Below are 14,377 nucleotides of genomic sequence, written 5' to 3'. Positions count from 1 at the left end.
TGAAGATGTGGGACCAAATATTTTTGGAAATAATTTTTTGTTAATGCAAACATGTATTAACTTGCTTTTTGTTATTATCTTTTCTCGTTTTCATAATGTGTTACTATTTTTCTTTAGTATCAACTGTAGACCAATTTTTGGATGAACACCAACAAGAAATGTAACAATTACAAGTGAAAAGTACGTTTCTTTTTTTTTTTTTGCCCATATATTCTTGTTATAATTGTAATAAACTTCCCCTATTATAAATCTCCTTCCAGGGTTGAAGGAATATATACGAGTGATACTTTTGGGGTAAATGTGGAAAAAGACCCATCCCAAAGAAATATTTCTTGATGAAGTTAGTTATGATAATAATTGTAAATAAATTTAATTTCTCAAAAAAATTATAGATATTTTAAGGTTTGCCATTTTTGCTCTTCAAAAAGAAATTTTTTGTTAACTATATGCACATTATGAAATGCACCTTTCTAAACTTTATATTTCCCGTATCCAAAGTTTTTTAAGAGTATAACTTTCTGCATGAATTTATAAATGAAGACAACTTTCTATCGCATAGAAATGAACCAAGTTTCCTCTAGAAAATTAAAAGATACACGTAACCAATACGAGCGCCTACCTATATAAACCCATATCTTCATAATTAGATATACCCAAAAAATCAATACCCCATAATGCCAGAAAGGCTCTCAAAGACCAAGCCAACAAACAACATAACCATCTAAAGTGGCTAATCTGTTTTGTTTAGCTAGCCTCATTTGCAGGCCATTCTCTAACCTAAGTTCTGCCAAAAATCATAGATCATCACCTACGACGGAGTTAATGAAAAAAAAAAAAAAAAAAGAGAAAAGCAACGGCCTCAACCCATTACTCACATTTTATTGACCTGTATATGTGACGAACAAACAGCAACGAGGCACGGAAACCCACAGTCCCAAGCATGAGGAAGAAACCACAGCAGATGCAGGCCATATACCCAAAGAAAAAGGAGGTTTGCATGAAACCAGACATGTCTGATCGTGCATAGTAGTAATATAAGCAATATGCATAGATAAACAGCCCAGTTGATCCTCCACAAAGAAAAGACCTGGCATCAAACCAAAGACAGGGATTATTCCACAGTTACGGCAAATGCTACTACTGAAACTTACTCACAGTTTGGTTGACAACACACAAACAAAAACTGAAATCAACAAAATTAAGGGAGTCAACAGCATCAAATACAAGCTGGCTGCTTGGAATTATACCAGGAAGCCACCAGAAAGTTAAAGAGATCAACCATGAAGCCTTGGAACAAATCAATAATGAAACTAAAAGTAAAGGTTCAACCACCAGAAAAATTGGAACATCAAACATTGGTATATCTAAAAATAATAGTATGTATTTGATAACTAATTATAAGGATCAATAACATTATCAGTATGTTTCAGTAACCATTCAATAATCTGCTCAGTTTTTGCATCTTCAATTATTTCTTTTTTTTTTTTTACAGAAAAAATAATATATTTGAGGAAGAAAGGGAAAAGACAATCTAGAGGAGGATAAACTATCCTCAACGAAAGCAAATTAGAAACAGAAACAAACAGAGAAAACCAAAGCATCAATACGAAATCGCAACCCAATTCCTCCCAAAAGTAAGGAAAAGAAACCACTCCAAAGAAACTGTGCCCTTTAACCAAAAGAGAAGTTAAGCACACAATCCTATACCAAATAAAATTTTCAAAATAAGAACGCTTCAGCAATAGCTTTTACTATAAGGAATATTAGTGTTTTAGAGGAATGTTAGTATGAAATCTCTTCCAAGAAACAACAAATAATAGACTTACGTTGTTATCTTATCAACTGTTCAACTAAAAAAAAATCACAAAAGAATATAATTTGATTATTGGGAGATCTGTTAGTTCAGAGACATGGCTTCGCGAGGAATCCGGATAGAAAGGAGAAGCCAGATACACCTTGCCCTTATTTCTTTATCCGTCCTTCCAGTCATTTGGAAAGAAAGGTAAATAAGGGCATTCAACAGATCATATTCCCCTTTCCCCAGAATTAAAGATCACTGGTCTCAAATGCTTTTCCTAAGGTTCATAGCTTGTCCACTCAATAGGGAGGTTCATTTAAGGGACTTCTCAATTTGACTAAACTATAGATCAATTATTTCGTAAAAAGATAGCAACCACCCATCCCCAGTCCCTTGTTAATAGCGTATTTATTTTCTTCTAAAAAAATTTTGTGATACTATGAACCAAAAAAATGAAAAGCAAAACTTGTAAAAATATATAAAGATAAAACCAGATAAACTACTTTGACATAGCAAGAAAAGACAGCAATAACAGACTAAAAAGGTTCGAGAATATTAACCTCCACCACCATTCATGATCTTCAGCAGCAAGTTGGAAGTACGTCAAAGCCACAGTTATAAATGCAGTGACAATTAGAAGAATAATAAAGACGATAAACAAGATGCTGTAGATGGTATAAATCCTGTGACCCCATACACTTGCGAAGATGTAGTAGAGCTCAATGTAGATAGCGCTAAAAGGAAGAAAGCCTGCCATTGCCATCTGAGGGATAGCACTCCTATACCAGGGCAATGGTGGAATTTCTCGGGGATACTTTGTGGTGCGGCAAGGGGCTTGGAACTCAGCCTTGCTATTCTTTCCAGCAATACCACCCAACACAAGCAGTGGTGACGTCACTAACATCCATATTAGAACAATGACCACAATAGTGCCAAAAGGAAGAGCTGCAGTTGCACTATAGGCAATGGCAACAGTATTCAGAAAGCAGAATGTAAGAAACAGAGGCCCGCAAAATAGGCATCCAGTGAGCAGAAGATTCCGGACCTGTCAAGAAAAAGTAAATATTACTTCACAGCAGGGATGAATATTATTGAGAAGTCCTAGCTCAAATGATTGTAAATTATATCAGCACAAACCCAATTCTTTCCCTCAAGCTGACAATAGAAAGAAGCTGCTGTATATCCCGCAATTCCAGAAGTGAGGGCATAAATAACCACCAGAGCAGTAAATAAAGCTCCCCGATTGTAGGGATAGAAGACACCAACCAGAGCGAGCATAAAAATAAACACGGTACTGGAGAAACAAGTTAAAGAAAAGGGAGCCATCAATTATCAAGAAAAAAGATTGAAGCACAGGGAAAAAATGGAGCATCATGAGCAGAAGCAAATCAACAGTCCTTAAGAAACTTACAGAGTGAACAACTGGGTTCCAGAACCAAGACATGCAGCAAATAAGGATTTGTATTTTGGGAATCGAAAGACATCACCATGAATGTACTTCCATCCTGTCTCCTCTTGGTCATCAGCAGCTTCCTCATCTTGAGCATACCTTTCGAGAAAAAGAAAGTACAGAACAAATGATAAACCGAGACAGAAACAGAAAACCATGAGGTCAAAATGGAGGTGTACAACTAAAACTTACTTCATGAAATCGTTCTTCAGGACACGCATCAAAATTGTTGCAAGAAAACCAGTCAGAAGGAGAACAGTGACACAGGAGTTAATTATAGAGAACCAATGAATTTCCAAGTGATGTGGCAGTGAAGATGACATCGAGTACTTCTCCATCCTCTTCTCAAAAGGAGTTTCAGTTTCCTTCCATTTCACAGTGTACATGAACTCAGCATCAACTTCCTTGTCTTCCGTGAGGTCCAGGAGGGAATGAGGATCCATTCTAGCACTGATTTCAATTACACGGTCCTTATTGTAAAGAACATCAAACTGAGTATGCTTGTAAAGGAAATATTTGTACTCGCTTGGATCAGCTTTGCCTTCCTTGTCAACTTTTCCAATGAAGCCCCAGATGGGCAAATCATCGTAGTACATTTGGAAGTAATAGTCCTTTTCAACTGCCTTTCGGAACTGAGCAACATCTTCCTTGGTAAGCTTCTTTCTACAAACAACAGCAGAGTCTTTCTCTTCTTTGAAGTTGAGTTTATAAGGAGCACTAACAAGCCGATCCCCATTCAGAACTTCACCTAGAGCTTCTTTCTTCTCTTTCAAATGTTCTGCAATTTAAGCCCACTCACCCAGTAAGAGATACAAAATCACTAAAGAAACAAGAATCCTTAATGAATCAACCCATCTGAACACAATTCTATAACACTTTGGAAAACCCATATTGAACCATTTTGTTAGGTTAAAGGAAAGGCAATCAGCTCAATACTAAAAAATTGCTTATGTTCTGAATGCTCCCAACCTGTAGGTTGGAACTGCATCTGGAGTAACACGGTTGAAGGGGGGTTGACCAACCCAATAATGGGAGGCTGCAACCAATTTATGCTTGGCTAGATAGAATACAAACTTAGTTAGATGAATGCTTTACCCTCAGAGAGATAAAGCTTAACCAATTTCCATCTACAGTGGAGATAGAATTATCATTTAAATTTAAACAGAAACTGTCATTAAAACAAAAACCACAGATGCCAACCTATCATTTTTACTACAAATGAGAACATGGGAATTTATCAGATTGGCCAGATTACATCTAGCTGAGGAAGCTTATAGAGCTTCCCCTTCTCCCGCAACCAAGCTTGACAAAGAATTATTACGAGTATTCAAATACATAACCATGTCCATTTGTAACTACGTGCTTGTATATAATTGCACACGTGTCTAAGCATGTCTATAGATGTCTATGTATATACGATTATGCAGGAGTTTTAAGATAAAAACCTGGAACGCAGAAGGGCAGATCGAAATACCGATACGTTTCACTGAAATCACCAAAGCGTAATACAAACAAAATTAGCAATCAGAAGCAACCCATCGAATCCCAGCGATGAGATAAAATGACAAGAACAAAAAATCCCACACATAAATTGTACAAGGAAATTAATGTTTTTTTTAGAAAGAAGAAAAAAGATTCTCCAAAACAAATTTGGCAGCATTTTCTTCTTGCTTCCCGAATTTACCGAAGTTTCCAGCTCTTCTCACCTGTCATTATATGTTTGTAAAGAAAAAGGTGCAATTCAAACAAATTCAACCCAAACAGGCCCTTATGCAGTCCCGTCCTGAGATCCGAAGGAAAATCTCCTATGCAAATCAGATCTAACCTACAATTAAACCCAACAAAGCAGAAGAACGGACGCAGAAATGGGGGTTAAGATAAGGTTACCTGGGGTTGTGAAACGGGCCGACCTTATTGGCATAGAGAGGAACCGGGTCGCCGTCCTTGTATCGGTGATCGGATGCATCAGATCTCACATAGCTCACACCGCAGGAAATTAAAACTCCCAGAAGGAGGATGAACGCAGAAGATTTGATCATGCTTTTTTTATTTTCTCTTTTCTGAAATGAGACAAAAGAAAAGGGGAGAGAAGTGATGAAATCTTTACGGAAGTGAAGAAAATACAAGGTAGGCAAAAACGAAGAATATATAATATGAGAAAACAGAGCAGAGCCAGAGTCAGTTGTTTTAAAATAATAATTAATAACAATTAATAATAATAATTCGAGTTTTTGATAATTTTAAATTTTGTTTTCTCATTTCATTATTTTACTTAATTAATTATTATTATTATTATTTGTTATGGTTTCTTTTATCTGTTAGGTAGTTAATCATGTCGCGGCCCAGAGGCCAGATTTGGGCCTGGGCTGAAGGGAAGCTGAAACCCTTTTCACTCGTCACCTTCTTCACTCTTCACATTTTCGCTGTTTTCTCTAACTTATTTGCAGTGCTTTCACCTTCATCAGAGCAGATAAAATCGCTCAAGTTTAGTTGGGGGCAAACATGTTGTGCATGGTTGCCTAGAAAACACGAGAAAGTGAAGGAGACATAAGAAAATTTATCGATATTTACCTACTTTTATCTTCTTCTATTAGTTATTTGAAATTTTTAGAATTGAGGATTTTGTAGTTCGTTTTCTTTTCATATTCTTCCTTTTTCCTAACCAGATATAGAATTGGTTTTCTAGGTCGATGATGGTTTGAGTGAATGGTTCTTCATGATGGTTTTCTCGTGCGAGATGATATTAATATATTGCATGACAACTGTTTGTGTTTTTGTCTCTGTATTAACATACTTCTAAAACATGTCTAAAAAATAACGAGCTAACAAATTCGGTAAATATAATTTGATTATTTTAAAACTATGAAGTGACCGCCAACCCATTTCTACTCTAACGCAAGTTTCTTTTTTTTTTTTTTTTTTTTGTTTAATGTATCCGCCCTGTACAAGAAGCTGGAGGACTGAGGAGCTTAGGCTCTTTGTATGTAGCTCCCTTTTCCTTCAGGGTCAAGATCAGGATCAGGCTGAGGGTGAGAGTGCCGGAGCCTGTTTGTGGAAACTGGATCAAGAAAAAAGAAGCTTGAGTATTCAAACATTTGATTTTTGGCTTTTGTCTTAGCTGCAGAGCGGATGGAAACTCTATAAGTTGGTTGTTTGTCTTCGTCAACTTCCAAGTCAACTGGAGACTGAGACAACCAGACAGTCGACCGTGCTTCACATTTTCACTCTTTTTTCATACAGAGGCGGAGTTCTCTCTTTCCTCGTAGAAGATGAAACTCATTAAAGGTTGCTGACTTGCTAAGCTTGTCCTGCGATCTGCATGGTTCCCAAGAAAAGAGGGGAAAGTAAGAAACAATTTAGGGATCTCAACCTATTTTCATCTTTTTTCTTTTTTTTTTTCCTCTCTTCTGTTCTTTAAATTTCGCATTTTCTTTTTCTGTCAAATTGGTGCTTAACTGAATTAGAACTTCAGATTTAAAAAGACGTTCTTCTATCTTCATATTCATTTTCGTATGCCTATCTACTAGGTAACTAATTTTGATGCATTTACATTTTGCAGCAAGATAAAATGGAGGAACCTGAATTGCTTCTTGTCATTTCTGTTCTTGGTCTGTGTTTTTGGGGCCAAGTCGGAGCAGATGGCTCCAATCATCGATATAAACCTGGAGATAAGGTTCCTATCTATGTAAACCTAGTCGGTCCATTTCACAACCCCAGGTAATTAGTAGACTGCTTTTTCTTTGATATGATTTTTGAAAGTATTGATTTTGTTAGTCCATGACGAAAGTTGTCGGTTTCTCTGACAGTTTTGGATCTTAAATCTTTCAGCAAAGTTGGGTTGTGTAATTTTAATGATCTCTAGATCCAAACAAGTTTTCACTTCATATTATGTTGTAGTTATGCAAAAGACATGATAAGTTAGATGAAGGAATTGAATAGTCTCTTGTTTGTAGCCCTATTTCAATGCTCTATGTTACAGCTCATGATGTGAACTACCAAGGATTGATATGTCTAGTAACCAGCAGCTTTCCTCTTAGTTTGATTTGTACGTTTCTTTGGTTTTTGGTGGATTCTGAAATTCAAATAATGAGGAGAGCTTCTTACTCTTTATATACTAATGAAATTGTGCATGTATTTTTTCAAGCAGTGAAACTTACAGCTATTATGATTTTCCTTTCTGTCACCCAGGTATACATCTCCAGCTCTGTTTCTCATTTTTGTCTTATGTTTATACTTAAAAAGTATATTTTATTTTTCTAAGACTGGTTCAATCTCAATGGCAGACAATGTGAAGGAAAAGAAGGCAAGTCTTGGTGAGGTGTTGCATGGAGATCGTCTTACTAGTGCTCCATATAAACTTGAATTCCTTGTGGGAAAGGATTTTGAACTTGCTTGCAGAAAAAATTTGACCAAGAAAGAAGTTTCACTTTTCCGAAAAGCTGTCAGTAGTGATTATTATTTTCAGATGTACTATGATGACTTACCTATATGGGGATTCTTAGGGAAGATGGACAGGCCGGGGATAGGTGATTCAGACCAGAACAATTATTCCATTTTCAATCATCTAACTTTTGAGGTATTTTATAACAAGGACCGTGTTATTGAGATTACTGTTAGGACAGATTCCTATGATGTGGTAGACCTAAATGAGGACAAGGAATTATGTATCCAGTTTATATATACTGTAAAGTGGAGCAAAACAAGCATTCCTTTTGAGAAAAGGATGATTAAGTATTCAGCATCATCTTCGTTGCCACATGTCTTAGAAGAGCACAAATTTTCCATCACAAACTCAAGTGTGATCACTCTCATTCTTACCATTTGCCTCGTGACCTATTACATACAAGTTATTAGGAAAGCCTTCAAGTAAGAAACAGCCTGAATTTTTAGATATCTACAGTCTTAATTATCTTCATTTATCTTACGTAATGTTTCTTTTTGAGTTCTTTTGAAGTTCTTCACATGATGAGGAATTGGCTGACAATCAAGAAAAGACAGGATGGAAAAACATACATGGAGATGTGTTTCAGTACCCAAACTACAAGTTGTTATTTGCTGCTGCCCTTGGTTCTGGCACTCAATTACTTACAATGTGAGCATTATAAGACTGTATATAAATCATAAATGTTGGCTCCCATGGCCTAAATGTTTGTGGTTTTGATTTCCAGTGCTGCATTTATTTTGATACTTGGATTACTTGGAGTGTTTTATCCATGCAACCGAGGGATTCTATGGACAGCACTTGTGGTCACATATGCAAGTACCTCTGGAGTTGCTGGATATACATCAGCTTTTGTTTATTGTCAATTTGAGGGAATGGAATGGGTATGTGCTATTATTTGTTCCTTTTCATAAATTTGATTGTTTACCTGATGCATCAACCAAGTTCTAGTTGTATTGGAGATTAAAAATTTTTGTTTGACAGGCGAAAAATTTTCTGCTTACTGGATTTCTCTTTTGCGGACCCCTCATTTTCACATTCGGCTTCCTAAATTATGTTGCATTCACTTACAAAGCAACTGCAGCAATGCCCTCTGGCACAATCTTTTTATTAGTTCTGGTATGGGCTCTAGTAGCTTTACCGTTGCTTACATTTTGTGGGATTGTTGGAAGCAAAGTCAAGGCAACAAACCAAACTCCTTTTCGCACCACAAATTCTCCAAGTGCTATACCTCCTGGCCCATGGTACATGGATGTTCTTCCCCAAATGGCCTTGGCAGGAATTTTACCCTTTGGTGTCATCTATACGGAGCTATACTATATATTTGGTAGTCTATGGGGTCACAGGATCTACACTATCTACACCATTTTGGTTATCGTCTTCATCATTCTTCTTATTGTCACCAGCTTGGTCACCATAGCATTGATTTACTTTCAGCTTGCTGTTGGAAATCATCAGTGGTGGTGGAGGTAAATGACTTCCTACACATTCATATCCCCATTTCTTGCTCCTCCTTAAATAACTTGAAACTATACCAGTTAGGGGGTTGCACATCACACTGGAATAATATCCCAAAGATGTAGTTTCATATCATAAATCATGTCTTCTGCTTCAGTTTTTTCTTCTAAAAATAACTAGATTCTTACCTGTTAAATGATTGCTTGTTTAAATTTAAAACATTGAATTTTCCATCTTCATTGTCATGCTGCAAACTACAATATGCATACTTAGCTAAATGAAATTGAGTGCTTCAGTTAAGTGACTTCTACTCATTCCTTTATCTGATGTTGATCCATTCTGTAAACTTTATACATACTTGTATTGATTCCTAATTCATGTTGACCTTGCTATAACATTGTTAGCATAGAAAAGCATATGCCGGAAAAAGAATAATGTTCAATCAATTAAATGATCTGGGTCTTAGTTATGACATTCTTGTTGGGATTTATATTTTTACCCTAGCTTTAGCTTAGTAATTGAAACAACTAATCACTTTCAAAAATTAAAACTGATAGCATCGTGCAAATATTATATACAACAGGAGTGTAATAGAGCTGTGACACTTTCTATAATATATTTTTTATTTATAGAAAAAGACATTAAGTGATGAAATAGAAATGGGAAATATTAATAAAGGAAAGACGACTTAGATATATGGTTAAACATGCAAAATAAGGATTCAAGTTTTTTAGGTTAAGTCGGTAGGTAAAGAAGCTTGTGAACACAGGGATGCATCAAAGTGATGCTAGTCCTTATAGTTCAACTGTAATGGAGGCATTTTCACTGAAGTTTACTTTCAACTCAGTCATGTTAGATCAGTTGACAATAGCAAATAGAGGACTCGAACATGGAGCATGTCTTGTAACTTCCATCACTTTGAATTTGTCTTTGATTGATTGTAAACTTTTGTGGCTGTTAGCATATGATCCCTGATTACATCTTAGTTCATATGATATTATTTGGATGAAATAGATTATTGAATATGTCTCAATTAATTATCTCATATTTTTGATTGAGCTAGTCTTTTACTTTATTCTTTATGCATGTTGCAGATAAGATCTAGCAAAAGACTAAACATCAATTTGTTAATGAACCGCGGCAAAAACTTTGATTAGTTTGTTCTGTGCCTAATCTTGGTTGTTGAATCCCTCAGGTCTTTTCTTTACGGTGGGTCAGTTGCACTCTACGTGTATGGCTACTGCTTCTTTTACTACTTCTCAAGCTCAGAGTGGTCTGGTCTCTTGCAGATCTCTTTCTTCTTCAGTTACATGGCTTGTGTCAGCTATGGCATGTTCCTCATGCTTGGTACTGTTGGTTTTACATCATCGTTCTTATTTATTCGTCATATATATGGATCTATCAAGTTTGATTAATGCATGAATCCCCAATGCACAAGACCCTATTTAAGTGTTTTAAAACGGTATACAGCTTTTTAATTTTTACTGCGTTTGAAAAGATTTTAACAAAAACAAGATTAAGTGAACATTAAATAATGCAGCTTATGCTCTGGCGAAATGAGCAGATACAAGGTCAAATAAAATGTGTATTATTTATATTTTATTTGTTTTCATTATTTCAGTGTTTTATTTTTTAAGTGTATATGTATTTTATATTATTCTCTTTAATTTTATAGTTAGTAAAATGTTTTATTTAATTATTTTATTTTATTTTTTAATATTATTTTATATTAGACAAAACATTAACTGGACTAAACAGGTTTCCCATGTTCCAATTTTGAGTTACAAAAATTTTTTGGTTCAAATAAACATGGTTTTGGGCGGATGAATAATCGTATAAATCTAGTCCAAGAATACAAGTGCAACTTGGTTGATTAAACATTGGATAATTAAGATACATCATCATTCATTATTAAAAAGTCAAATTTATGGAATAGGCTGCTGGCTTTGATTTAAATGATTTTTATTATTATTATTATTATTATTATTATTATTGTTTTTATTTATATTTAAAACATTTATTTAACTAAATGATTTAGATATTTGGTTGAACTCAGTGTTTTTTGTATAAAAAAAAATGTAAATATTTAATAGTTGAAAAACATCTTATACTAAAAAAAAAAAAATGACTTGGTAAGAGGTAGAATAGAATGGTCTAATCTAATCTTTTTCTATTTTAATACAATGAATTTAGGAGCACCTCCACTTACAAAGAGCTTGTGTAACACCTAATTATTTTTTTTTATTATTTTTTATGTTATTTTATTATTTCTATATAAATATAAATGTGTTAATTGAATTTAATTTATTTTATTTTATTTTATTTTGATTTAATGAAAATAATAGTAATAATATTAATAAAAAGGGAAAAAAATAATTGAGAATTTAATTTAAAACAATTTTGAGGAAAAATAGTGAAAATTTGGGCTCTGATGATATTTTTGAAAGAAAAATCGGAAAACAGATGTCAAAACACGATTTAAAAAAGTTATGTCACGTCAGCTGCCAGGTCATCAACCTCGACCAACCAGAACACGCCAGGTGACAGAGACGCTGACGCGAGAGGCCACGCGGGAGGGAGCCATGTGGGCGATTCGCGTGCGCGCGATCGAACGGCTGAGATCCGTTCCTGCGCGCACGGACGGCCCAGATTCCATTGCGATGAACGGTCCAGATTCACTCCCTATTTAATCGCAATTGGACGGTCCAGACTAAATGCGATGGACGGTCCAGATCAAAAGCGGATGAGTATAAATAACTCCATCCGCACCCAAACCCTAACCCTAACCACCAGAGCCCCTCGCCGGAGAAGACAGCCCAACCGCCGAGGAGCCGACCATCGCCGCACCGGAGCAATTTTTGGCCGCCAAACGAGGTAAAAATTCTACCTTTTGCTCAAAATTTTATTCCAAACCCACCCACGGCCAAATCTGAGTGAAAGAACCGGCCAATTAACCGGAAAACGCTGTTGAAGCTCAGCAGCGTCGGTGCGGGGTGTTTTGGTTTTCGCCTCTGATGAGGCCCTTCCCGATTCCTGTTCGATGTGATTTTTCTACAGTTGTGATTACCGTTTCCTCCTCTACAGGTTGACTAGAGCAAAACACACAACCGCAACGTGACCCGGAGGAGCCGCCGTACTGGAGAGCCCCACCGTCGGTGAGTTTCGGTTTTCTATATTTTTTCGGCCCACCGATGGCCTTAAGTGTGTTTTCTCACAGGAACCGATGCAAGTTTGGCTTAATCCTCTTTTAAAGATGCCCAGTACTGGTTGGCGGAGACGGAGAATGCCTTCAAGACCCTAGGAGTGACTCCTGAGCAGAGGGTCACCCGTAGCTACATGCTAGTGGGAGAAGCAGATCGCTTGTGGGAACTCAAGCTGACCACCCTGCCTGTTCCAGCTACTTGGGAACAGTTTCTAACAGCCTTTCATGCAGAGTACCTCCCAGAGCACATCCGACATCTGAATAAGATGGAGTTTGTCCAGTTGGTCCAAAAGAACATGACTGTGTCAAAATATGCTCGTAAGTTCCTGGAGTTGGGCCGATACTCCCCTGAGACGTTGATGGATGAGGGCAGGAAGGCTAGGAGGTTCCAGTGGGGCCTCCGCCTAGAGATCAAGCAGCATTTGTTTGTACTGAAACTCGGGACTTATTCGGCCGTTCTGGCCAAGGCACAGTTAGTGGAGATGAGCCTCCACACCCTCTCTCAGTCAGTAGGGAACTATAGACCTTCAGCTCCACCCCGCAGACCAGCACCTACTGCATCTGTCCAACAAAACAAGAGGCCCATACCAGTGATCTAGGCTCCCCCTCAAGCTCCAGTGGTAGGACGTGGTAAGATCTATCAGCATTGCGGCAGGGATCATGGGGACCAACCATGCTATCGCCTCAACAACACATACCGCATATGTGGTAGTGCCCAATACTATGCGAGAGAGTGCCCAAGAAACCAGAATCAGGGGCATATCTCCTATCTAGGGCAGGGCTTACAACCTCACCTAGTAGGATATCGAAGCCGACCCGGACGTAGTACAAGGTATGTATACTATCTGTAACCATCTTGCTTATGTTTTGATTGACACTGGTGCATCGCATTCATTTGTTTCACCTGTTTTTGCATCCAAATTTAATGTATTATCTGATAAACTTGATTCAATGTTATTTGTGTCTATTGCTGGGAGTGTAACACTATTGGAAAAAGTTATCTACAGGGCTTGTGTCGTACAGATAGTAAATAAGAAATTGAGTGTAGACCTAATAGAATTAGACACGGAGAATTTTGATGTAATTTTTGGGATGAATTGGCTAGTGGCATATCACGCCACCGTAGATTATTTTAACAAGAAAGTTGTATTCAATCCTCCTAATCAGGAACCATTTACAAATTAATAAAATCATTTAGTACTTATTCCTTGATGGCAAGTTTTCTTATTTGTCGAGTACCTTAACCTTGCTATTTTCTCTAACTAGGCAAACTCAAGAAATAAAATTATATTTAAGAGATTTCGGTAGTCCAAGACTTTTCAGATGTATTTTCAGATGAACTACCGGACTACCAGTGGACAGGAAAGTCGAGTTCACCATAGACCTATAGCCAGACACCCAGCTTATTTCAGTTTCTCCTTACCGTATGAGCTGCGTTGAGATGGAGGAGCTGAGGAAATAGATCACTGAATTACAAGACAGTGGTTTTATCAGACATAGTGTGTCCCCTTGGGATGTCGGAGTCACTTTTGTCAAAAAGAGAGATGGAACTTTGAGACTATGTATTGATTACAGATGATTGAATAGGGTCGCAATCAAGAATAAGTATCCCCTTCTCAGGATTGATGACCTCTTCGATCAGTTGTAGAGTGCGCAGGTCTTCTCCAAAATAGACTTGCGATCAGGTTACCATCAGGTGAAAATAAGGACAGAAGACATCCCCAAGACGGCTTTTCGAACCAGGTACGGACACTATGAGTTCCTGGTCATGCCATTTGGGCTAACCAATGCCCCAACCATCTTCATGGATATGATGAACAAGGTCTTCAGACAATTCTTAGATCAATTTGTTATCGTGTTCATCGATGACATCCTGGTCTATTCAAAAAGCAGAGAGGAACATGTTCACCATCTAATTCAGGTTTTATAGGTTCACAGAAGAAAAAAGTTGTATGCAAAGTTGAATAAGTGTGGATTATGGCTTGAGCAGACCACCTTCCTGGGACACATCATATCAAAGGATGGAAT

The 14,377-nt window shown here is 37.0% G+C and overlaps 2 protein-coding genes across 5 annotated transcripts; one reads left to right on the top strand and one right to left on the bottom strand.

Annotated features, from left to right (window-relative positions):
- Nucleotides 1-535: 535 nt before the first annotated feature.
- On the bottom strand, nt 536-5,390 carry LOC110823734 (transmembrane 9 superfamily member 2). Of its 2 annotated transcripts, XM_022054199.2 has the most exons (7): nt 5,136-5,390; nt 4,694-4,734; nt 3,441-4,026; nt 3,210-3,347; nt 2,936-3,092; nt 2,359-2,843; nt 536-1,087 (listed from the first exon to the last, which is right to left on the bottom strand). In XM_022054199.2, the coding sequence occupies exons 1-7, from the start codon at nt 5,285-5,287 to the stop codon at nt 868-870; spliced, it is 1,779 nt and encodes a 592-aa protein (XP_021909891.1). In that variant the 5' UTR covers nt 5,288-5,390; the 3' UTR covers nt 536-867. The 2 variants fall into 2 exon arrangements, with proteins under 2 accessions (XP_021909891.1, XP_088070120.1); XM_088213994.1 differs by lacking the exons at nt 4,694-4,734; nt 5,136-5,390 and adding an exon at nt 4,218-4,640.
- A 265-nt stretch (nt 5,391-5,655) lies between these two features.
- Nucleotides 5,656-10,607, top strand: LOC110823724 (transmembrane 9 superfamily member 2-like). Of its 3 annotated transcripts, none has more exons than XM_022054186.2 (9): nt 5,656-6,277; nt 6,373-6,592; nt 6,808-6,965; nt 7,396-7,436; nt 7,532-8,114; nt 8,203-8,340; nt 8,417-8,573; nt 8,674-9,158; nt 10,343-10,607. In XM_022054186.2, the coding sequence occupies exons 3-9, from the start codon at nt 6,817-6,819 to the stop codon at nt 10,560-10,562; spliced, it is 1,773 nt and encodes a 590-aa protein (XP_021909878.1). In that variant the 5' UTR covers nt 5,656-6,277; nt 6,373-6,592; nt 6,808-6,816; the 3' UTR covers nt 10,563-10,607. The 3 variants fall into 3 exon arrangements, with proteins under 3 accessions (XP_021909878.1, XP_021909876.1, XP_088070122.1); XM_022054184.2 differs by having other exon boundaries at nt 6,367-6,592; XM_088213996.1 differs by having other exon boundaries at nt 5,656-6,301; nt 6,513-6,592.
- Nucleotides 10,608-14,377: the final 3,770 nt, after the last annotated feature.

This window comes from Carica papaya, chromosome 2 (genome assembly GCF_054855325.1).
Source record: "Carica papaya isolate Zhongbai chromosome 2, ASM5485532v1, whole genome shotgun sequence".
Classification (NCBI taxonomy): Eukaryota; Viridiplantae; Streptophyta; class Magnoliopsida; order Brassicales; family Caricaceae; genus Carica; species Carica papaya.
This window is presented reverse-complemented; position numbering and strand designations above follow the sequence as displayed.

Excerpts from the sequence above, each read along its gene's own strand:
- LOC110823734 (XM_022054199.2), bottom strand. The coding sequence starts at position 5,287 with ATGATCAAATCTTCTGCGTTCATCCTCCTTCTGGGAGTTTTAATTTCC. Across the intron at positions 4,735-5,135 it reads GGCCCGTTTCACAACCCCAG|TGAAACGTATCGGTATTTCG; the intron begins GTAACCTTATCT and ends TGGTGATTTCAG. Across the intron at positions 2,844-2,935 it reads AGCTTGAGGGAAAGAATTGG|GTCCGGAATCTTCTGCTCAC; the intron begins GTTTGTGCTGAT and ends TTTTCTTGACAG.
- LOC110823724 (XM_022054186.2), top strand. The coding sequence starts at position 6,817 with ATGGAGGAACCTGAATTGCTTCTTGTCATTTCTGTTCTTGGTCTGTGT. Across the intron at positions 6,966-7,395 it reads GGTCCATTTCACAACCCCAG|TGAAACTTACAGCTATTATG; the intron begins GTAATTAGTAGA and ends TTTTTCAAGCAG. Across the intron at positions 9,159-10,342 it reads AATCATCAGTGGTGGTGGAG|GTCTTTTCTTTACGGTGGGT; the intron begins GTAAATGACTTC and ends TGAATCCCTCAG.